Genomic DNA, 25,810 nt, shown 5'->3' on the forward strand with positions numbered 1-25,810 from the left:
TAGGAATAAAGCAGCAATAAACATGGATGAGCAGTTTTCTCTGTAGTAGGATGCAGCCTTTTGGGTGTAGCTGCATTTTAATATAGATCTGTTCTCAGCATGTTTAGGAACTGCCACACTGATTTCCATAGTAGATGTACAAATTTGTACTTCTGCCAGCAGTCAATGAATGTTTCCTTTACCCATATCTTCACCAGCATGAGCTGTCATTTGCTTTATTGATCTTGGTTATACTGGCATGAGTTATCATTTGATTTATCTTGGTCACCTTCATTATGTTCCATAAGTTTAAGTATGTTGTGTTTTCATACCCATCCATTCTATTCTAAATTGAATTATACATATATGTGTAAATATGTATAATTAAATTATAACAAGGTTTACATCTCTGTCTTGAGCAAGTTTTCATTCAGTACTGTGTTGTTCAGTTTCCATGAGTATATAAACCTTATGTAGTTTGTGTTGTTGCTGATATCCAGCTTTAATCCATGGATGTCCGATAAAATTCAAGATGTTTTACTTTTCTTGTATCTTTTGAAGCTTGCTTTGTGTCTGAGTTTGTGGTCTATTTAGGAAAATTTTCATGTTGAAAGCTGCTGAGAAGAAAATATATCTTTTTTGTGTCCAGGTAAAAAGTTTCATAAAGATTTTCTGGGTTTTCACATCATTTAACTCGAGCCTTTCTATGCTCAGTTTTTTTTTCGTTTGTTTGTTTGGTTGGTTGGTTTGGTTGTTTGTTTGTTTATGGTTGACCTGGCTATTAGCAAGACTGACATGCTAAAAATACCGACAATCACTGTGTTATGGTCAACAAGTGATTTTAGGTGTAATAGGTTTCATTTACGAACATGGATGACCTTGTATTTGATGCATAAATGTTTAGAACTGCAATAATCTCTTGGTTGATATTCTCTTTGATAAATTTGTAGTGTCTTTTCCTATCTCTTTTAATCAGTTTTGGGTTCCCTGGTAGAGAATCCTTCTAGGTATTGGCTGCTGACACAGATAGATCTGGCGAGGAGGATTGTTGGCTCTGCAATGAGGATCTAGATAATCCAGAGGGAACTCATTTAAATGTTTTAGATACCAAGTACTGATTGGTTTGATAACTGTTATGACATTCTTTAAAAAATGCAGCTGTAGTTTCCTCTGAAGAGATCAAGTGCCACCTTTAAACATTAAATATTGCCCTTGTGTTGGAGAAAATTGTTGTCATATATAGTTTATATTATCACTACTGATGTAAAGAATATTTCAAAAATAAAGGGATTCAAGTTAAGATAGAATGCTTGCCATTTGAAATTACTTACTATATGTTTTATGTAACATGATTCACTTACTATAGTCATTATTACAAAGTGGTTTACTTCCTCTAAAAGCATAGAAGTACCTCCCAGAATTTGGTAGAAGATTGACATGTTTTTGTACTTTAAGAAGTTTATTTTCAGTAAATTTTGATTTTCTGATGTAAGTTTTAAGGATAAGAAATGTACTGAGAATATTATTAGAATATTATTAGTCTGAGAATAAGCTGAAGGAGAAAAAAAGAAGACCGATTAAGCAATGTTTCAACTAAAGGTAAGTGTCATTTTATATCACTTGGAGCTAAGTCGGGGACTGCTGTAGTTTCCACTGCCTTTTATAAATCCCCATTCATTGCCTATGGCACAGAATCTTATATATAGTGATTTAATAAAAGTCAAGGAATAATTAATGCATCTAAGAGATCAAGTTAAATATTGATACAGCAAAGTTTTATGGTTTATATTGTAATTTTATATGGTTTGTAATTTATCTGCATGGTATTGATTGTTTTCAACTACTTCATACCTTAAATCCATTTTTACAGTAGATTTCTCATTACAGTTTATAAGTACCAATTATTAGAATATTTCCTTGTAATTTTGAGCACTTTATCTATTGTGATTTAATAAGAATATCTGAAAATAAAGTTCAATGATCTACTGAAATAAATATTATCATCTATCTTTCTTCTTTTTTAACAATTTTTTTCTTCTAAAGAGGGAACACCAGAAGTTCCAGACTCAGGTAAATATTTCATCTCTGGGATAAATACTGAATTGTGGAAAACAGTTTTAACTTGAGTCTTTCTCTAACTGTGTAGCAATAGAAGGCATAAAGTTGCCAAAATATTCAAATCCTCAGTGTCCTCGAAGGCAGACAAGCACAAGACTTCTCAAACCCTCTGTAAGAGTGAATGAAAAACCTACTTCACATTTCCTCTCAAACTTAGTTAGCCTTATTATTTCTCTATCTTCTCAATATATATACTAAAGGAAATCATTAGTCAATCAAAACCCTGACTTGCTTCCACAATCGACTTGTCCATGCCATGTATGATTTCATTGACGTTTGAGAAATTACTAGACAAGGTCAAATCCTAGTTATTCGGTGACAATGAAAACTTAGATTTTTGTTTTTGTTTTTGTTTTTCATTTTGAATTTCTCTTTGACATCATAGTCTTGTTTTTCAAAATACTTATGAAAAAAGGCAAGGCCATTATACATACAGAAAGCTAACTATTAGATGCACAGTTATCATATACAAAATGTCCCTGTGTTCCTCAAAATGGCTCAGTCATGATCACCTACCCCTTTACATGTGCTCAAGTCTCAGCTTCAGGGTCCACTGGTGAATGAGAACATTATGTCTCATATGCTGCTCACATCTTGTTATTTTTTTCTCCCTAGGGAAGAAGAAAATTGAAAAATCTGAAAAGGAAAGTAAAAGTAAGCATAATAAATTTATACATGTATGTCTTATGTATATTTATACATGTCTTTAATAATAAGCAAAACATAAAAAAACAATTTATGAAAATACAGATGCTGACATTATAGCATATATCAGTTTCAGTTCAACATTCAATTACTACAGGCTTCACACAATTACTATTAAGTATCAAGGGAATAGAAATTTATAACCTGAAGCAAGTAGTAACTATTACTGATAAATGAATTTCATACATATGTCTATTTAATCGTGGGTATTGATGACATAGAATATATTACTAAACTTAAGATATATTAAAAGAGGCATTAAAAAATTAAAAAAGAAAAGAAAAGAAAGCATGTATGTAACATTTTTTACTAAATTTTAAAGCCCAAATTATTTGAGTCATAATTTATTCATACATCTTTAAGTAAAATTTACTATATGTATTTTAAAGGGATTGTTTTGATTAAAAGAATTCACTGTTGAATATGTACTGATAGTTTTGTAAAGAGATTAATGAATGAAAGATCAGTTGTTGAAATTAAGCATTGATTTATTTTGCCTCTGTTGGACAATCTGGAAACTGTGTGACAGTTTCCTTTCTTCCTCTTAAAAATTAGGCTTAAACTGTTTACTATCATACATTTAGGGTCAGTTTTTTTGTAATAATTTGGAAAACTTACAGAGGCCTTAATTATGTAAGAAATACATACTAAGCCAGAAAGAAAGCATGGCTACTACTATTGCTACTACTACTGTTACTATTTCTACTACTCCTACTAACAACAACAACAACAACAATAATGACAGGCATATTCAAATTTGAGTGATCAGGGTGACCTGTAGTCAATGCTTCCTAATCCTCCAAAGTAATTCGTTATAATAGTAAGGCAACCCTTTTGTTACCATTTATGTTTGTTAGTTATTTATGCAATATAAAATTAAATTGAAAATTACCTTAAGAAACTAGTTATAACAATGCAATTATTACATTTTATATTTAAAAACTGAGACACTCATTTAATGCAGTTATTTTAAATTTTCATATTTTAATATGTGTTTTTAACAAACAGTTCCAGCAAGACAAGAAAATCTTCAGGTATACAATGTGACTAAAGGTAAACTTGAACTTTATGAATATTCATATTCTCTGTTGCTATGGAAGTTCACATGGTACACAATACTATCACTATTAAAACTAGTATTTTTTAAAAGAGGTTTTTTAAATATGCCTTTCTGCTAATACACTAGAGACACAGACAAAAAACCTTGTAGAAAGGTAATGCTTCAACAAATTATTATAAAATATGAAGAAATATTACTAGTGATTGAATTCAGTGAAATAATTTATTCACACCAGAAGAATAAAATGTCCTATTACAAAAACTGAATGACTAATTTCCAAACTTATATACCTAAAATATTTTAAAACAACTTCAACTTAGATTTATTTGTGAGAAATGAAAATTAGTCTCGTGCAAGTATTTTATTTATAAATTGACTTTTAGAACCAACCTAACCTTACAATAAGCTGCAAATGCCAGCATGCTAATAGAAGGTTGTTGCCTTTCAAATGAAGTTATGTGTTTGAGTGATATCACAAAATTACGAATAAACTTTGATAATTAAGTAGTGGGGGTGACATAATTTCAGGCCAGCTCAACTAAGATGGTGGAAAAGTAAAACCAAAGCCAAATATTTTCCTGTGTAATAACCATGTAAATTCTCATCAAGAGGAAAACAAGCCCTGTTTTCCACAGATTCTCTTTGTGGCTTATTGTAGCATCTATAGTCAAAAGGTAATATGTGCCAGATGCTTTAATTTGCACTAGGTTTATTAATATCCATGACATTACCATGGCATTCAGTATAGAATAATTGTTAATTTCCAAAGAGCTCAAAGTCACTGTGAGTTGAGAAAATATAATGATAGTTCATTTTATCTTGCTTTCCACTTGGTTCTGTCTTCTTAATCATGCCTGAATTTTTAAAGTAAAGAATTACTAGTGAATAATGTTGTTACTTAATTTTGTAATTTTTCTGTTGAAAGCATTTAGCTGCAACAATCCTCAAAATAAAAGTCTCATAACATTAAAAGATTTTTATTAACAATTGGAATTTTGTATATTTGCAGTTCTTAATTCTTCAGTATAAACTCTACAGATCTCAAAATACATCAATGTAATGGATATTTGGCTAAAATTGTTTTTTTTTTTTTTTGAAGCTTAAACATTTAAATTTAATGAATGGTGGTACACAAGAGATATGCTTCATCTACTTTTCTAAGAAAATAAGATGCCTCCTGGCATTTTGAATAACTATCTCACTGTGTATTTTATGTTAAATTAATTTAATGAGATGTTCTACTTCAAATAGTCCTCACTTATTGAATAGAAAAATATCCAGTTTGCGTTATATATTTTCAGTCATTAGTTTTAATGTAATTGGCATTTACTTTTCTTTTCTTTTTTTAAAAGCTTTATTTATTTATTATATGTAATTAGACACATAGCTGTCTTCAGACACTCCAGAAGAGGGCGTCAGGTCTTGTTACAGATGGTTTTTTGAGCCACCATGTGGTTGCTGGGATTTGAACTCAGGACCTTTGGAAGAGCAGTCGGGTGCCCTTACCCTCTGAGCCATCTCACCAGCCCGGCATTTACTTTTCATCATTCATCTTTGAAAGGAAAATGAGTCTCAACATATTGTTTGTATATGTAGCTTAGAAATTGTACAGGGTATATACAAACAACATCATGAAAAGTAATTATTTTGAATTACATTGAATCAAAATATTTTTTACTATTTTTTAAATATTTTCTTTATTTACATTTCAAATGCTAACCCCTTTCCTAGTTTCCTCTCCGAAAATCCCCTATCCCTTCCCACCTCCCCCTGCTTCCCAACCCACCCACTCCCATTCCTGGTCCTGGCATTCCCCTGTACTCGGGCACAGAGCCTTCACAGGAACAAGGGCCTCTCCCATTGATGACTGACTAGGCCACCCTCTGCTACATATATAGCTAGAGCCACAAGTACCACCATGTTTTTTCTTTGATTGGTGGTAAACTTCCAAGGAGCTCTTGGGGTACTGGTTAGTTCATATTGATATTCCTCTTATGGGACTTCAGACCCCTTCAGCTCCCTGGGTACTTTCTCTGGCTCCTTCATTGGGGAGCTTATGCTCCTTCCAATGGATGACTGTGAGCATCCACTTCTGTATGTGCAAGGTACTGGCAGAGCCTCCCAGGAGACAGCTATATCGGGCTCCTGTCAGCAGGCTCTTGTTGGCATCTGCCTAGTGTCTGGGTTTGGTGGTTGTTTTTGGAATGGATCCCCAAGTGGGCAGTCTCTGGATAGGCTAAAAATAATTTTTAAAAGATCCATCTGATCTTAGTAAGAGTGATTAAAAACATAAGTTCTTTGACACCTGAGATGAAGAATGACTTTTTTGATAGCATTTTTATTTTTTCTATAAAAGATACTGAGTTATTGGAAAAAAACCACATTTGTTGGCAATAGGGAGATGTATTTGTTCATGAAGACTTATTAGTAGGGAAGGGACCCAAAGCTATTAGACACATTAACGTAGTCCATTGATACATGCTATAAATTCCTTGACTTATTATGATAGTAAAACAAAACATCTATTCTATTTTTAGCAGAAAAACCTGGAAAAATACCAAGTAAGTACTACTTGAATTGGCGACAAATTATTTCTGGTACATGTATGTGGCTGTGGTATATATATATATATATATATATATATATATATATATATATATATATATAAAATCAGCTGAGCAGAAGAAAATATATTTCAGTCTGTGGTCAGCAGCTCCATCACTTTGGGTCTGAGGTAAGGTGGAACACCATGGTAGTGAATACAAGTTGGGGACGNAGTCTGTGGTCAGCAGCTCCATCACTTTGGGTCTGAGGTAAGGTGGAACACCATGGTAGTGAATACAAGTTGGGGACGTGACCGCTCTCCTCAGGGGCATCTAAGGTGCAGAGAGACAGAGAGGCAACCTTAGTAACACTCTTTTCCAGATCAATCCTACATAGTAATAACTCATTTGGCTATGGACTCATCTACTTGGAGCTAGTAAGGTCCTGAATGAATGAATGTCAGCCGCATAAGTGTTGATAGTTTGTCAGTAAAAATTCCATCATGGCTTTCTTCCCAACCTGGGAAGTTTATGAACTGAGGAATGCTCCCATACAGAAATTGCTCCTACTGGGATTAGTGAAGCCTGCCTCCTGTTCAGATAATATAATAACTCTGATTTCTTGTGAATATGGATGCTATAACCCTGACTCCCTGTTCAATTGATTATAGTAAACATGGTGAGTTTTCTGAGCATTCTAAGTGTGTATAAACCTGCTATAAACAAAGTTTTTAAAGTTTTGAGAATCCATTGAAATAATCAAATTCTTTCTCTTCCATGTTTCCCGTTTTAAGAAAAACAAATCATTGAAAATTACTATTACTAAAAAACATGTATGCTGTTAACTGAATGTGTAACTTTCAATAGTTATACAACAAAGTTTTTTTAAAGTAGGCAAAAGTATTTTAATATGATGTGTAATTAAATATATACATATATCATTTAAATATGTAATAAGCATACAAGTTCACATCTTCTAAATTACAGCTTTGAAACTGTATGTGTATTTTATACTTATGACACATTTATATAACCACATTTCAATTCCTCACACCCTGTGTAGGCACTGCCTGCTTTATGAACTTTATTAATACTTAATTAGTATTAAGTACTAATATACTTGTCATTACTTCTCTCTTGCTAAAGGAGGTCTAAGGAATAATGATGTTTGAAAACTTGCAGTTGTTGTCTGCTGCCTAGATCAGATTCTCAAACTAAACTAACAGATTTGGTCCCTTTTATCCTGTTGTGTTTCAATACTTATAAAAACTGTCCGTGGTGCTGAAGACAGGAAGAAACACTATCTAATAAAGAATATATAGTGTTTTTTTTCTCTCTGAAAATCCCCTATCCCCTCCCTCTCCTCCTACTCCTCAACCCACCCATTCCAATTCCTTGTCCTGGCATTCCCCTATACTGGGGCATAGAGCCTTCACAGGACCTGGGACTTCTCCTCTCATTGAGGACCGACTAGGCCATCCTCTGCAACTTATACAGCTAGAGCCACAAGTTCAACGATGTGTTTTCTTTGATTAGTGGTATAGTTCCAAGGAGTTCTGTGGGTACTGGATAGTTCATATTATTCCTCCTATAGGGTTTAGACCCTTTCAGTTCCCTGGGTATTTCTCTGGCTCCTTCATTGGGGGCCTTATGCTCCTTCCAATGAATGACTCTGAGCATCCACTTATGTATATGCCAGGCACTGGTAGAGCCTCCCAGGAGACAGCTATATCAGGTTCCTGTCAGCAGGCTCTTGTTGGCATCTGCCTAGTGTATGGGTTTGGTGGTTGTTTATGGGATGGATCCACAAGTGGAGCAGTCACTGGATGGGCTAAAAATAATTTTTAAAAGACCCATCTGATCTTAGTAAGAGTGCTTAAAAACTTAAGTTATTTGTCACCTGAGATGAAGAATGTCTGTTTTGATAGCATTTTTATTTTCTTCTATAAAAGAGACTGTGTTATTGGAGAAAAAAACCACATTTGTTGGCAATAGGGAGATGTATTTGTTCATGAAGACGTATTAGTAGGGAAGGGACCAAAAGCAATTAGACACATTAACATAGTCCATTGATACATGCTACATATTCATTGACTTATGATAGTAAAACAAAATGTCTATTCTATTTTTAGCAGAAAAACCTGGAAAAATACCAAGTAAGTACTATTTGTATTGGCACCAAATTCTTTCTGATACATGTATGTGGCTGTGGTATATATATATATGAGAAACAGCATTTAAAGAAGTCTGTGGTCAGCAGCTCCATCACTTTGGGTCTGAGGTAAGGAGGAACATCATGGTAGTGAACACAGTGGTGAAAGAGACTGCTCTCCTCAGGGGCAGCTAAGATGCAGAGAGACAGAGAGACAACCTTAGTAAAACACTTTTCCAGTTCAATCCTGCATAGTAATAACTCATTTGGCTATGGACTCATCTACTTGGAGCTAGTAAGGTCCTGAATGAATGAATGTCAGTTCTATAATTGTTGATAGTTTGTCAGTAAAAATTACATCATAGCTGTCTTCCCAACCTGGGAAGTTTATGAACTGAGGAATGCTCCCATACAGAGATTGCTCCTATTGAGATTAGGGAAGCCTACCTCCTGTTCAGATAATATGATAGCTTTGATTTCCTGTGTATATGTGTGTTATAACCCTGCCTCCCTGTTCAATTGATTATAATGAACATGTTGAGTTTTCTGAGCATTCTAAGTGTGCATAAACCTGCTATGAACAAAGTTTTAAAGTTTTGAGAATTCATTGAAATAATCAAATTTGTTCTTTTCCATGTTTCCAGTTTTAAGAAAAACAAATCATTGAAAATTGCTATTATTAAATATCATGTATACTGTTAGCTGAATGTGTAACTCTATAGTTCTATAACAATGTATTTTCAAAGTAGTCAAAATTATTTACTATGATGTGTAATTAAATATATACATATATCATTTAAATATGTAATATGCATACAAGTTCATATCTTCTAAATTACAACTTTGAAACTGTATGTGTATTTTATACTTATGACACATTTACACACCCAGATTTCAATTCCTCATACCCTGTGTAGGCCATGCCTGCTCTATGGACTGTGTAGGTCTCAATGTTTTTAATAGCTTAGCCAATTGCTGAGTACAGAAGAGAACATGAATGAATAATTAATAAATAAAACTCCCAATGTATGTCATTCAAAAATTCTTTGACTGAAATTAATAAAACCTCATATAGTCACCAGCAATTAAAAAAATAAGACTACTGAATTTTTTCACACCTATAAGGACAAAATTTACTGATGATCCTCAAGAAGAGCCCTAGGAAGCTACTTTCTCTATAGCTGACCTTTCTCTATAGCCCCTAAAGCCAAGGATCACAAGAGCACATGCTGTGTAGAAAGCAGTCCCTTGAAGAATGATTAGGATGTGTAGGGAAAGAGGAAATGATAAAAGTGGGAGATTTATAAGACAGAGTGCAGTAAATATCACTTTTAGCAAGCAATGACTACTGTATCTGTCAATCTTCTTAGTATTATTCAGTATATTGAGATAAGGATGGTCATGTTTCGAGTATGACAAGTATACCAATATACTTGTCATTACTTCTCTCTTGCTAAAGGAGGTCTAAGGAAAAATGAAGTTTGAAATAATTACTTGCAGTTTTTGTCTGCTGCCTGGATCAGATTCTCAAACTAAACTAACAGATTAGGTCCCTTTTTTCCTGTTTCAATACTTATAAAAACTGTCCATGGTGCTGAAGATGGGAAGAAAAACTGATAAAAAATAAATATTTTCCCCCCTCTGAAAATCCCCTACCACCTCCCCACTTGCTCTGCTCCCCAACCTACCCACTCCTATTCCTGGTCCTGTCATTTCCCTATACTAGGGCATAGAGCCTTCACAGGACTAAGGGCCTCTCCTCCCATTGATGATCAAATAGGCCATCCTCTACTCCATATCCAACTAGAGCCACAAGTACCAACATGTCTTTTTTGATTGGAGGTATAGTTCCACGGAGCTCTGCAGGTACTGGTTATTTCACATTGATGTTCCTCCTATGGGGCTTCAGACCCCTTCAGCTCCCTGGGTATTTCTCTGGCTCCTTCATTGGGGACCCTGTGCTCTATCCAATGCATGACTGTGAGCATCCTCTTCTGTATGTGCAAGGCACTGGCAGAGCCTCACAGGAGATAACTATATCAGGCTCCTGTCAGCAGGCTCTTGTTGGCATCTGCCTAGTGTCTGGATTCGGTGGTTGTTTATAGGATGGATCTAAAAGTGGGGCAGTCTCTGGATGGGCTCAAAATAATTTTCAAAAGACCCATCTGATTTCAGTAAGAGTGCTTAAAAACAAGTTATTTGTCACCTGAGATGAAGAATGTCTGTTTTGATAGCATTTTTATTTTCTTCTATAAAAGAGACTAGTTATTGAAAAAAAACACACACACAATTGTTGGCAATAGGGAGATGTATTTGTTCCTGAAGACTTATTAGTAGGGAAGGGACCCAAAGCTATTAGACACATTAACGTATCCCATTGATACATGCTACATATTCATTGACTTATGATAGTAAAACAAAATGTCTATTCTATTTTTAGCAGAAAAACCTGGAAAAATACCAAGTAAGTACTATTTGTATTGGCAACAAATTATTTCTGGTACATGTATGTGGCTGTGGTGTATATGTGAAAAACAGCATTTAAAGAAGGCCATCCTCTGCTACAAATATAGCTAGAGCCACAAGTTCCACCATGTGTTTTCTTTGATTGGTGGCATAGTCCACGGAGCTCTGGGGGTATTGGTTAGCTCACATGTTCTTCCTACAGAGCTTTAGACATCTTCAGCTCCAATGTGATATATCTAAAATAAATAAATAAATAAATAAATAAAAGAAACCAGTTTGCTTTTATTTTATCTCACATTTTCATATCATGACTTGTGATATGACTTAATTTGTATATATAAAATAAATAATACTGTAGAATATTTAATTTATTTTGTGAGGCAGCTGTACATAAAAGCATTTCTTTTATAGAGCAATATAATCATTACTTTAGAATTCTGAGTTTCATGTGCAGATCTAATCAACACTGTATGCAAGAAATTTTCTAGTAATATGCTGATGACTAATTGATGACTTCCATATTTGTTACATTTCATCATATTGCATCAATATGAATGATTGAAATTTTATATTAATTTGAATTACATGATATGACTATGACAATTCAACACATACAATCAATAATTTTTTCTTTTGTTAAAATCCTTCCAACTTTGAGAGTGTTAATAGTGTAAGGAAAACTCTATTATATATTTATCATCATAGGTATTTTTGATGGGAGGATTTGCCTTAAAATTATTTTTGTTTTGTAAACACATAGCTAAGATGAGGAAAGATGACATGATCAAGGTCATGTACAATGTTTGTAAAAGACTAGTGTAGAACCCAGAATTTTTATGACCCTTTACAAGTTCTACAAAATCATTTCTCATAGTTTGAAAATAAAATATAAAAACTTTTGTAGAAACAATTCATAATGGACATGTTAATTATCAAAATAAATCTTAAGCAAATTGAAAAATAATAAAAAAATTCATAGTTTGAGAACAAGCACAAGCTTTACTCTATTGCCTTATAGTGCTCATTCTGCCATGCCTGAAGACTTCCCAGTGGTCTTCATTCTCACAATCAGTGCGTCAATGATCAAATAGCAAAGATACAGAGGGGAGGCAACAATGCAGGTTACACACCAGAGTGGTGTATTCCATGTCTCAAACGGGATTATGGATTAACCTATGGGTCTGCATTTCATCTCGGAGCTGGGGGTGAGTGATCGCTGCCCAGAGAAATGAAGGTAGGGTGCTAGGTTATGTTCCTTCCTGGCCACCATCTGGGTGCTTGCAAGTAGCATGATAACATCCTCTTAGTGAGGACAGAACACAGCCTAAGATGGAGGTACCAGTCTGTGTTTCTCTGGGTGAGGAAAGGCTCAGACTGGGACTAAGGCCTTGGTTCTCTATCTAACTCTGAGGCAACAAGATGTGAGGGGCCTTCTGCGGGACACTTAGGTAGTAAGGCTCCATAAGGAAGGCTAGTACACCAATGGTAATTCTTGAAGAAAAAGATAATCCTTGCTTGTCCAAATTGTTTATTCATGATGAAAAGTGTGCATACAATTTACGAAGGGTGGAACAGAGATTAAATACCTTTTGCAGGAAGGAGTGTCTGAGAAGGTAAATTTATTGTTTAAACCCTTGTGGCAAGATCATTTAGATAACTTGTTAGCATAAACAGCCCTGGAATCTATGCTATGTGACCAGTTGACATACTCCTCTTAGTTGGATTTTGTGGTCACCTGCTCTAGGACAGTAGTCTGGCCAGGGGCCGATACAAATTTCTACAGTTCTCAATTATGAGAATTACCATAGTTCCTTAATATGATTGACCTTACAAGTTTTTTCTGTCTGGTGACATGGTTCTACTTGCCCAACATTAAGTCATATGTGTTCTGGGTTTTGTTTTGGTTAAGTATATAAATTTAAGATCTTTATCTCTATGAATGTGATAAAATAAATAGTTTGCTTCCATATTAGAGTAGGATGGTTCACCAAGCTGTCAGTGTCAAGTTACCTAGAAATTATCACAAAATGTTAAAAGAGGCATAATTAAATAAGTATTTCAGTAGTGTGATAATGCTTTTCCCTGAATGTATATTTTATATATATATATATACGTCTGGAAATTCACCTCTGAAATGGCCATCTATTAATTATTTTAAAGAATATAATTAACTATATAACAAATATATAGTATTTGGCATTAAATCATTAATAATTTTATGAACATCCCTACACTGAAATATTTCAATATCTTCATCAATCCAGAAGGGGAATTTAATTTTTGATTGAAGCAACGTATAATATTTCAAATAACAGTTTTACTATCAATGATTCAGTGAATAGGTAAGCAGCAACTTAGTCACACAAAAAATTAATTTTTTGAAGTTTTTATGCACAGAATACACACTCTTTCTCTTATGCTGCTATAATCCTTAGCCCTAGTTCTTAAATGAATGAGTTTATGGTCTTTTGTGAAGTGATAACATTTATCCTGAAAGATAAGAATTAGTTCATTTCTAAAATTAATTAATGTTATTAATTAATGTTACCTTACAATTAATTAATGAAAACATATTGGCCTTTTAATTTTAAGGAAGTGAATTAATTTTATTACTGTACAATATATGTCAACCACATGAAAAAAAATGTAATGATCTGAATAAAATGCAGTTATAGAGCAAGGCTTGATGTGCTGTCTACTTGACCAAATGAGTTGGAATGACGAGCGTCATGCCAATGTATCTTAATTCATTTCTTCTAAATGTGACCAAAATCCAAACAAGGAACAAGTGGAATAGTAAAAACTAAATAGTTATTAAATCTTTTCCCCTTGTCTGTTAAAAGTGTTTGAAGGGCAGGAGTGACTGGTCTCAGGTGCTGTCTACATAGGACCTAAAGTCTGACTGCCTGTGAATCTTTTCAGTAAATGAGATTAGAACTTGTTTAAATCAAAGGGAAAATGAAGTCATTCTCATTTCTAAACATTCAGAACATGAAATTGTTGAAAGGAGTAAGAAAATGAATATTTAAGAGAGAGACAATTATTGTTCATTGAGACAACTCCACTTTAATCCTCCTCGTTTGTCAATTATGATATAGTGGTACAGGATTGTAGCAAATAATATTATCTGCATCTATAGACATAGCAATGAAATAATGCAGTGACTGAGTTTTTAGATGTTAAACTGAAATTCACTTCTAGAATACATCTTACTTGGTTGTTGTATAGATTTTATCCATCAATGGCTTCAACTTGTTAGTGAAATTTTTACATCCCAATCTATAGGAATTTACAGAATAATGATCAATAGTGTTTTTAAGACATTGTTCTGGGTTTGATTTCAGAATGAGGCTGCTTTATAGAATAAGGAGAAACATATATGTCCTCTCTTTTATGTTTTGGAAGACTGTGTCAATAATTCTTTAAAATGTTCTATAGAATTCACTAGTGGAGTGACCTGGAACATGCATCTTAATTTGCAAGCATTGTGTTTGTTGTTAATATATTGTCAATACAATTATTTTACTTATTACAAATTAGTTCAACCTATTTTTCTTGAGTCAGATTTATATCCTTTCAAAAACATTCATTTTAAATGTTTTTAACTTTTACTTCTTAAGTATATTTTATGTATAGCAGTGCAATGTCCATACTAACTAACATTATAATAGCATTTTGATAAAAAATGTTATAAAGAAGAAAAGGCAGATTATTTTCATGTTACAAACAGTTCCATGAAGATTTGTTAATTAAAAGAAGAATTTCATTTTATCTGACCTATCATGGATAAGCATTTATATATTACTTATTTGACCCCTTTGTGTTTCTGTTGGGTGGTATTACTGTTCTTGCTCTCATTTCTTATTATAATAATTTCAGTTTTATGTCTTCATAGTCATGTTTGCAAACTCTAAAATTTTAGTTTTAATATTATATAATCTTAGAAATACACATTTACAAACTTTTTCAACAAACCTAAGTGTGATAATTCTGTTTCAAAACTTAGTTCATTATATAAGATCTAACATGTATAAAATAGCACACAAACCATGCACTGCCATCAGCAGTGTGGTTTCCACTTTGTCACATTCCTCGACTTTTTAATCAGAGAAAAGGACTAACAGAACTTCATTTTTGACTCCCAGGTTTATTGTACTCATTTTGGATTGCATATTGTCCTTAAGACTATGCATTTGTTTGTGAACAAGGAAACCATGTCACAGGTTAGAGGATGTATTTTGAGATTTTTTTCACTTAAACTTATGCTTATTAGGTTCCCATGTGTTTTTGTATTGACCTAATTCAGTCTTTTATAGAGTTGCTCTACCTTAAAGAAGTTCTAACTTAATTGTGCTCTCTTCAAAATAAAGGTCTTTTCTCATTTCAAAGCCTATTATTTTATTTTAAAATATGCTGTTCTATTTAGTAGCCTCTAATAATATGGAAAAGATCTGCCTTATCTCTGTTACTTACAAAGTCATCTTTCAAATTTTAGCATGTACGGTTAATCCATTGTACATTATTTTCTAATGATTTCTTAAAACGTACAAATCTAATCACATCTAACCATTTATATGGTAATTGTATTCTGTAACTGCAGTCTTTCAAAAACCTGTCTTAGGGTTCCCATTGCTGTGAAGAAACAACAAAGCAACATTTATAAAGAACAGCAATTAATTGGGGCTAGATTACAGGTTCTTAGGTTCCATACCGAAGATTATAAAATCAAGGCAGAAGCATGACAGTCTCTAGGTAGGCATGGCTCTGAATGACATGAGAGTTCTACATCTTGTTCCAAAGGATACTAGGAGAAGAACTATCTCCCAGGCAGCCACAAGAAGAATCTCAAAGCCCACTCTCAAACTGGCATACTTCCTCATAGTGCCACTCCCTATGTCAAGCATATTCAAACACCACAAAACTTTAACATACTAACTTAATCTATAGTCTGAGTCAATATATATCTATACTTAGGCCAGCTTATCTCCTTCTAATCCTTTAATATGTTTGCCTTCAAGTGGAATCTTCTTTAGAATCGCCTTCAGAAAAGTTATATGTGACCCCCCACACTCAACTTTTTTAAGAGTAATTAGTCTCTATCACTTCACAATTAGCCTTTTATTGTGTTTATGGTATAGCAGGTGGCGTGGAGAATGAGACAAGGTCTTACTATTAGTCCAGGATAACCTCCAACTGATGAGCCTTCCCTAACAGCCTCCTAAGTGATGTTATTATGGGTGAATTCTGTTATTCTCCTTCTGAAAGCCTTTTGTCATTGACCATGTAGCAACAGAAGTTGGGTCTCCAGTTGCATCTTGAGAGAAGATTTAAATTAATTATTACATTGCATTCTACAGTTAGGATAGGGGAATTCGGTGGCAAATTTAACTTTCCTTTCTTTCTGTGAGGGTATCTTTTCTCTCCACATTTGCTATACTACAGGTTCACTACAGTTTGTTGGTGAAAGGTATATATATATATATACCACATATCTGAAGAAGAATTTCTAATTTTCACTAGTTTATTGTTTAGGACTGGGGGAGCAACTTGGTAAAGTACTCATTGTATAGAAATTGTGATTCAAACACCAGTACCACATAAATACTTTGGGGTGATACATGCTTGTAATGGAGGCACTTGGGATGTAGAGGCAGGAGAATAAGAATTCAAGGTTATCTTCACCTACATAGTAACTTCAAGACTGAGCTCATATATTCACGTATTTATATATTTACACATTTATACATGTATGTATAAGAACTCAATTTTGAAGTTATTGTATAGATGAGGATAACCTTGAACTTCAATATATATATATATATATATATATATATATATATATGTGTGTGTATATGAGACATATGTACGTATGTATATTTATATATACATATATGTATAAAAGATTGCCACAAAGTAATTTAATAGGAAATAATACCCATTACACATGACTTAAAATGATTATAAATTAATTTTTTAAATTTGTTTTATTTTTGTATTATTCTTTAATCTTATTTTATAGTTCAGTTGTTATCCCCATTCCAGTCTGCCCTCTGACGGTTCCTCATCCCGTACCATCTCCCCTGCATCCAAAAGGATGTCCCCACCCCCTAACCGTACAACACCAGGTCTTTTGGAAGGCTGCTGTGCTAGGCTCCTGTCTAAAAGCACACCATAACATCACTAACAGTGTCAGGCATTGGAGCCTCCCCTTGAGCTGGATCCCAATTTGGGCCTGTCTCTGGACCTCCTTTCCCTCCATCTCTTCTCCATTTTTATAGTTCTTTTAGACAGGAACAATCGTGCGTCAGAGTTTTTGACTGTGGGATGGCAACCCCATCTCTTCAATTGATGCCCTGTCTTTCTACTGGAGGTAGACTACAAATTCCCTCTCTCCATTGTAGGGCACTTCATCTAAGGTCCCTCCCTTTGAGTCCTGAGAGTCTCTCACCTCCAAGGACTCTGGTGTATTCTAGAGGGTCGCTCAACTCTTTTCTATTACCCAAGGTTCCCTGTTTCCATACTTTCTGCTGACCCTCAGTGCTTCACTCCTGTCTCTTCCCAGTAACACCTAATCATGTTCCCCTTTTCCCTATCCTGTCTCCACTCTCACCTAGGTCCTTCCCTCCCTCTGCCTCCTGTGATTGCATTCTTCTCTCTCCCAAGTGGGATTGAGGCATCCTCTCTTGGGCCTTTCGAATTGTTAACCTTCTGGAATTCTGTGGATTGTATCCTGGCTATTTTGTACTTTTTTGGCTAATATCCGCTTATTAGTGAGTACATACCATGCATGTCATTTGGGTCTCGGTTACCTCACTAAGGGTAATATTTTCTAGTTCTGTCCACTTGCCTGCAAAACTCATGATGTCCTCATTATTAATAGTGGTGTAGTATTCAACTGTGTAAATGAACCACATTTTCTGTGTCCATTGTTCCATTGTGGGATTTCTAGGTTGTTTCCAGATTCTGGTTATCAAAAATAAGACCACTCTGAACATAGTGGAACATGAGTCCCTGTGCCATGGTAGGACATCTTTTGGGTATATTCTCAAGAGTGGTATAGCTGGGTCTTCTGGTATTTCCAATTTTCTGAGAAATATCCAGATTAAATTTCAGAGTGGTTGTATCAGTTTGCAATCCCACCAGCAATGGAGGAGTATTCTTTCTCCATATTCTTGCCAAATGTACTGTCCCCTGAGGTTTTGATTTTAGTCATTCTGATTGGTGTAAGGTGGAATCTCATAGTCATTTAATTTGCATTTCCCTGGTCACTAAGAACTTTGAACATTCCCTTAAGTGCTTCTCTTTGATATTCCTCTACTGTGAATACCCTGTTTAGGTCTATATCCTAATTTTTGATTTTGTTGTTTGGTTTTTTGGTGGTTAGCTTCTTGAGATCTTTATATATTTTGGATATTAATACTCTATCTGATGTGGGGTTAGTGAAGTTTTTTCCCAATCTCTATGCTGCTGATTTGTCCTATTGATTATGTCCTTTGCCATACAGAAGCTTTTCAGTTTCATGAACATTTTGATTTAGAACCTGAGCCAATGGAGTTCTGATTAAACAGGAAATTTCCTCTCCATGCCAATGAGTTAGAGGCTCTTTCTCATTTTCTCATTGTTAGAGTCAGTGGATCATGTTTTATGTAGAGTTCTTGGAGCCACTAGGACTTGAGTTTTGTGCAAAGTGACAAATATGATTCTAGTTTAATATTTTTTTTCTTTTACACACAGACTGCCAGTTAGACCAGTGCCAATTTTTGAAGATGCTTATTTTTTCATTGTATATTTTTGGCTTCTTTGTCAAAGATCAAGTGTCCATAAGTGTGTGGTTTATTTCTGGGTCTTCCATTCTATTTCATTGATCAAAATGTCTGTCTCTATCCTAATATCATGCAGCTTTCTATCATTATTGCTTTGTAGTATAGCGTAAGATCAGGGAATGGAGATTTCCCCCAGAAGTTCTTTTATTGTTAAGAATTGTTTTTGCTATTCTAGGTTTTCTATTTTTCCAGATGAATTTGAGAATTTCTCTTTCCTTGTCTTTGAAGAATTGTGTTGTAATTTTAATAGGGATTGTGTTAAGCCTGTAGATTATTTTTGTTAGGATGGCCATTTTTACTGTCAATTCTACCAATTGGTTAGCATGGGAAATCTCTCCATTTTTCGAGGTCTTCTTTAATTTCTTTCTTCAGAGACTTGAAGTTCTTGTCACACCAAATCTTTTACTTGTTTGGATAGAGTTACCCCAATTTTATATTATTTGAGACTATTGTGAAGGGTGTTGTTTCCCTAATTTCTTTCTCAGACCATTATGAGACTATATATATACATATATATATGATTGTCACAAAGGAATTAATACCTATTACATATGACAATATGATCACAAATTAATTTTAAGAAATTAAAAATTAAAAATTTCAACAGTAATTGCCAAAGAGCATGTATAAGCAAACATTAAGTGTTAGAAAATATTAAACATCATTAGATATCAATAAAATATAGATTAGCTCACTATTACATACCATTTCATATGTAATTTTTTAATTATAATTTAATTACATAGTTTACAATTACAATTTAATTATAAATTTTTGAAAAATTTACAGACTTAAATATAAACAAGAACAGGATTTTTGGCGACTAGAACTTTTATAATTGCTGTTGGGAATGCAAAATGGTCTGATATCATAGTTTTTTTGTTTGTTTGTTTTGTTTTGCTTTTTGTAATATCAGGTTTACATTAAAACTCCACTATTACCTCTATGGAGGATGAAAGGAATGGAAACTTATGCTCTCACAAAAGGCTGTGACTGAATATTTATAGAACTAGCCTAATAACTGGCCAAACTGGAACCATGTACCCTCAACAGAAGAATAGATACATCACCTGAGGCACAGCTATGTGATAGAATAATACAAAGGATTTCTGTCGGGAAGCTTCTGGCCTGGAGCATGTTGAAACAGGACACAGAGTAGGACTCTGGTCTGGCTATAACTTCTAAAAAGTCCTAAAAACTTTCTTGCTAATTCTGAGGGTGAAAAATTGCTGGTTTAGGCAATTAACACCTATAGCCTACAGGGGGGAAGGTGACTAAGAACTGTAGCCTTTGTTCAGTAACTGTGCTGCTCTAACTTTCCATCTGATAGTAGAAGTTGCAGGAAGAAAAGGGGAAACTTTGAAGTGAATTTATTTCTTAGTTGTAAAAAAAAATGCATTTATTCCTTAGTTGTAAAAGCTAAATTGTGAAAGCTCTCTAAGAAAACGGGGAAAAATGGAAAGATCCTAAAAAGGGTAAGGGAAAAATTAGCACTCCCCTCTGCAGTCTCTGGCATTTAGCACCTCATTTATACATTTCCATTCAAATCAGTTGGTCACAGTTTGCATACATTCTCACAATTACATACTTAAACACACACACACACACATACACACACACTTACATATGCATTTAAAGCAAAAGACCAAGCACCAGTGCAGAAAGAACTCACTCTTAATGAGCTCCAATCTTTATTGAATAGAGAAAGAAAAAGCTTTTACCTGTTTAATACTAAATGCATTAAACTCAAGTTTATAAGAAGGAAAGCTTTGTTCCTTTAGTAAAACTAAGCCTGCCTTGTTATTACGAAAAGACCTGTCCTATCCCATGGTAAGGAGATGTCTGCCTGTTCCTTCTGCTCTCTGCAGTTTCTTCTTCTTCTTCTTCTTCTTCTTCTTCTTCTTCTTCTTCTTCTTCTTCTTCTTCTTCTTCTTCTTCTTCTTCTTCTTCTTCTTCTTCTTCTTCTTCTTCTTCTTCTTCTTCTTCTTCTTCTTCTTCTTCTTCTTTCCTTTCCCTCTGCATTCTGCATATAGCTCTCTCGGTTTTTTGTTACCTATAGTTTCTAAGTTATTCCACTCTGTATTCTCCTTCCAGTCTTGCTCCTCTCTCTTCCTGCTCTGATATCACAGCGATGCTCTTACTCTCAATGCCTTTTCTCCCAATGCTATGCCTTTACCTCTAAGTTCTTGAGTGCAGTTTTGTCTAAAAAGTTCTCTTGTGTCTTGATTAGAAAAAAATATCTTCAGTTCTGTTTTTTTTTTTGTTTGGCTGGTTTTATGTTTGTTTGTTTGTTTGTTTGCTTTTTCTTTGAGACAGGGTTTCTCTGTGTAACCCCCTGGCTGCCCTGGAACTCACTCTGTAGACCAGGCTGGCCTCGAACTCAGAAATTCACCTGCCTCTGCCTCCCAAGTGCTGGGATTAAAGGTGTGTGCCACCATCCTTGGATTTCAGTTCTGTTTTTTAAAGTTCTGTTCAGATCTTTCTAAAAAGTATTCTGTCTAAAAAGTTCTCCTCAGCTCAGTTCTGACTCTTCCCTTTGTCCTTACCAATTATACATCTTTCAGAATACATGACCACACAGGAAAAGGTTCATCACAAATTTACACAAATTCAAATCATAAATCAAATAACAGTAAAATCATTTTAATAGCAGGAATCTTTTCTAAAGTGATTTTTCCCATGGGGCATGCCTATCAGAGTTTTGTTGTAGATTTTAATCTAAGGTGAAATCATCTCAGGAGGATCACCTGCTAGCTTGTCCTTTAATGGCTCCTGACAGATTTGTGCTAAAATCCAAGCATATTTACTGTAGGATCATTGAAAAGTAAACTAAGAACCCACTGGAAAATTACATTTAAAAATGACAGTGTCCTCTCATTTTTCTTGCTGGTATTTGTTTCAATTGTCCTGCCTTCCACATGTTTATTACAGGCTCAGAAATTTCTTACCATTGGTGAGGTTCATCATGTAAATGAACTACAGCTGGCTAGTTCCCAGAAGTTAAAGGTGCCCTGCTTGCTTCTGTAGTTTTAGCTCTTAAGGCGGCCTTTTTTCATTTTTTAAACTGGAGAAAAGCTCCTGCCCAATGTCAACAAATGATCTTATGGCAGACAGTGTGGTAAACTCAGGAAGATATCTGTTCACCTTTTGGAAATTGCTGTTCTCCAGTCTCTCAGTCTTGATTGTTTGCCTCAACTCTTCCTTCATACATTTGATTCAATTTGTTTTAATCATTGTTTCCACTCACAGATATTTGTGGGTTCATTTAATTTTGTTAAATGCATGTGCTTTGATATTTATCTATTCTATTACATTGAGAAGCATGGAGAATATTTAAATTTTACTGCTGGTATATATTCAGAATCCTCCAAGGAAGTTGTATTTTCATTGCCCTATTCCATGATCACAAAGCGTCTCAGACTCTATGCCCTACATGGTGAGTTTTAACTGACAATGGACAATCCTGTACAACACAGGGGCCCATATCTCACCTGCTGAAGTCTTCTCCCCTACTCCAGTATAAGATAAAATTATATTTATCATCTTTGAGCTCAGAATCTCAATAATATGGAGTCTTCTCTTTTGTGTTGTTTGTTTGGTGAATAAGCTCTTTGGAGTGCAATGGAGCATATCATTAGAACTACTAATGCCCCAAAATTTTTATTTTTCTCCAAGGTCTGATATTAACTGAAAATTATCATACACTTGTAATTTAAAAGAGAAGCATTATCAGTCAGAAATTTATTTTAAAATCTAAATGTATAACTAAAAATTTAGAGTATCTTATTGTAAAATCCTAAATTTGAATTACTTGGATGTTGATTTTGTGGGGATAGAATGTTGAAAATAGTAGTATCAATATTTTGACATAATGAAATTAATATCAAATTTCTAAAAATTGTTTCATGGGTCAGGGCTCTTGTTACTGGGGGTTGCAACTTCAGAAATCTTCAAATAAAGCACCATAAATTTGGAAAATTATTTAATATGTCTAGGTTTCTGTTAAATTTTTGTATTGTAGTGACATCTAGTTTAAAATTTGGGAACATTAAATAACATAAAATAGTATGTGTATGTAAATATATAATTTGGTGTATAATGAAGATTATTGATCATTTAGTTCCAGTGGGTATGAAGGTAATAATAAGGACTATGTACTGACCATTCATGTAGATCTGCTACTTTCCATGCTAGGGACAGATTCCACTTTGGTATTGATGTGAGTAAAATTATAAGATGAATTACTAGGGAGAATATGTTTTTTTTTCTGTCTTTTAAGTTTGGTTTGAAACCACCTTACCTCTTGTAGCAAATGTAATTAAATTCATTTTGTTCTACAAATTATCCATGGAATATCCACATTTGACTGAAGTCTTTGGTGTATCAGCTACATGAATATCATTCTGAACAATCTCCTCTTTGCTGACCCTGAAAAATTCAATGTAGAGGTTCATTTGGTGAAATGTTTGCCACTGTTCCTTATTAGTCTCTGGGTCACAGCAACTAGGACTCATTCATTTATGGGTGATGTTAAATTATTCTGACAGTCTCCTTAAGACAATCATCTCACTCTCAGTGACTGCAAGGATACTCTGAAAGGACTATATAAGCTTATTCAACATTTTTGTCTTCACTATGTCATGTGTGCACAATTCCAAATATGAGTGCCTCTACATACTTTATTATTTATTCCCTGGAGTCATTTTCTAGAAGGCTGTGTCTATTTTCAGTATGGTAGTTAATTTTCTTTAAATCTCATGATCATTTTGAATAATAGAATGTATAAGAGGAGCCTCTCCCACCTAAGGGCTAAAATAAACTAGCTGCTAACTCTAGTTCTGGACCATGGTGGATGCATTGTCTTTCTTGGGAAAATAAAAACTCATAGAATATATTATTGCATTAACTTGTTCTAAGCAATTCAGAAAGTCAGTTGAAGACTAATTTGAAGCATTGGATATCTCTAGAAATAGAAAGTACTGCATTGAATCTAATGAAACAACAGGAGTGGAGAATAAAAACAAAAACAAAACAAAACAAAAAACTCCAGGCTAAATTTCCTTTGTGGTTGTGCCTAAGGTTCCCAGATGCTTAATAATGAGTATCTCTTGGAACTGCAGCAATTCAAACAGATTGCTAGCAGAGAAAAGACACAGAGACTGTGTGGATAGCAATATATACATTATTTAGGTAGATTTTATTTATTTATTGTGTTTGCTACGAGTAATAAGAGCTGTTATGAACACCGAGGGGAAATTTGTATATTTAAAAATTTTGATGGTTAATATTGATTGTTAATTTAACTATACTAGAATGTGTCTCGGGATTAGGGAACCATGTGTCTCAGTGTCTCTGTGCATTCAGTTCGAGAGGATCAGCTAGACAGGGAAGATGTGTTCAAAATGTCAACAGTATCATGTCATAGGCTTGATGCACACATGAAATAAAGAATAGAAATGAGAGACCCAGTTAGCACAGATATTGTTGTCTTTTCCTGGCACTTGTCCCTTAAAGATACTACCCTTGTTCATATGCCCATATTACTCTGATGTCCAATCTTACTCGAGCCCAGCACAATAAGGCTAACTGATAATACTTTGAAATCTCGTATTTCAAAGCTGTCCTCTGTGTACTTTGGTCCCCCCTACAGAAATATGATTTAAAGTAGGGAAGACAAAATTAACCATCCATGCCATCACTATGAGCTCCTTATCTATCAGCTCTTTAGGTTTCACTGTCTTTTTCTATTAAATTTATGTATTTGTTTACTTTACACCCCAGTACCAGCCCCTTCTAATACCCAATCACTCAGAGCCTTCCCATATTCCACCCTCTTTCTCCTTTGACAAGGTAAAGGCCCCCTCTAGATATCATCCCCACTACTCCCCCGACTCCCCAGCAGGACTATCCCCTTCCTCTCCCACTGAGGCCAGATAAGGCTGTCTATTTAGGGGAACAGGATCCCCAGAGAGGCAGGCAACAGATTCAGGAAGAGCCTCTGCTCCTGTTGTTGGGGGACCTGCATGAAGACCAAGCTGCTCATCTGCTATATATGTGCACGGAGCCTATGTCTAGCCCTTGCTTGCTCTTTGGTTGGTGATTCAGTCTCTGGGAGCCCACAAGGTCCAGGTTAGTTGACTCTGTTGTTCTTCCTGTGGAGTCCCTGTGGGTCCCTCAATCGTTCCCCAAACTCTTACCTAAGACTCCCAGATCTCCGGATAATGCTTGGCCATGGTTCTGTGCACCTTTTTCCATTGGCTGCTAGTGGAGCCTCTCAGAGGACAGTTACGGTAGGTTCCTGTCTGCAAGCATGAGAGGATATCTTTAATAGTGTCAGGGATTGGTTCTTGTCCGTGGGATGGGTCTCAATTTAGGGCAGCCATTGGTTGGCCATTCCCTCAGTCTCTTTATTCCTTTGTATCTTGTAAGCAGGACTCATTTTGGGCCGGGAGTTTTGTGGCTTAATCGTCCTCTTCCTACTCACCAGTCCCTCCTGGTGAGACTAGGAAGTAGTCGTTTCAAATTCCTAATCACACTGGATGACTCCTGTAACTTCATCCTTTGGAAAGTAGAGGCAGAAGAATCAGGTGCTTATATTTATCTTTAGTTACATAGGGAGCATGAGGTCAATCAGAGCTATCTGACATCACCTCAAAACTGTACAAATTATCAATCCCCCCAAAACAGTTTCCCTTTGATTTGACCTGACCTTTTCTGTTTGCTTGTTTGTTTTGTTTTGTTTTTGTTTTTTGTTTTGTTTTGTTTTTCGAGACAGGGTTTCTCTGTATAGCTCTGGCTGTCCTGGAACTCACTTTGTAGACCAGGCTGGCCTCGAACTCAGAAATCTGCCTGCCTCTGCCTCCCGAGTGTAGGGATTAAAGGCATGTGCCACCACCGCCCGGCCTGATTTGACCTGCTCTTGTCAGTTCTCATTTTATGTCATCTTTCAGGCATATTTCATTTT

General features: G+C 34.8%; 1 protein-coding gene across 1 annotated transcript in view; it reads left to right on the forward strand.

Annotated features, from left to right (window-relative positions):
- Trdn (triadin) overlaps window positions 1-25,810 on the forward strand; it is a 398,410-nt gene that overhangs the window by 357,983 nt on the left and 14,617 nt on the right. The window contains exons 31-34 of the mRNA XM_029532915.1: window positions 2,023-2,049; window positions 2,713-2,751; window positions 3,811-3,855; window positions 10,998-11,021. Of these exons, the coding sequence (XP_029388775.1) occupies window positions 2,023-2,049; window positions 2,713-2,751; window positions 3,811-3,855; window positions 10,998-11,021 (135 nt within the window). The remainder of the gene's footprint in view (window positions 1-2,022; window positions 2,050-2,712; window positions 2,752-3,810; window positions 3,856-10,997; window positions 11,022-25,810) is intronic.

Source organism: Mus pahari, chromosome 21 (assembly GCF_900095145.1).
Source record: "Mus pahari chromosome 21, PAHARI_EIJ_v1.1, whole genome shotgun sequence".
NCBI lineage: Eukaryota > Metazoa > Chordata > Mammalia > Rodentia > Muridae > Mus > Mus pahari.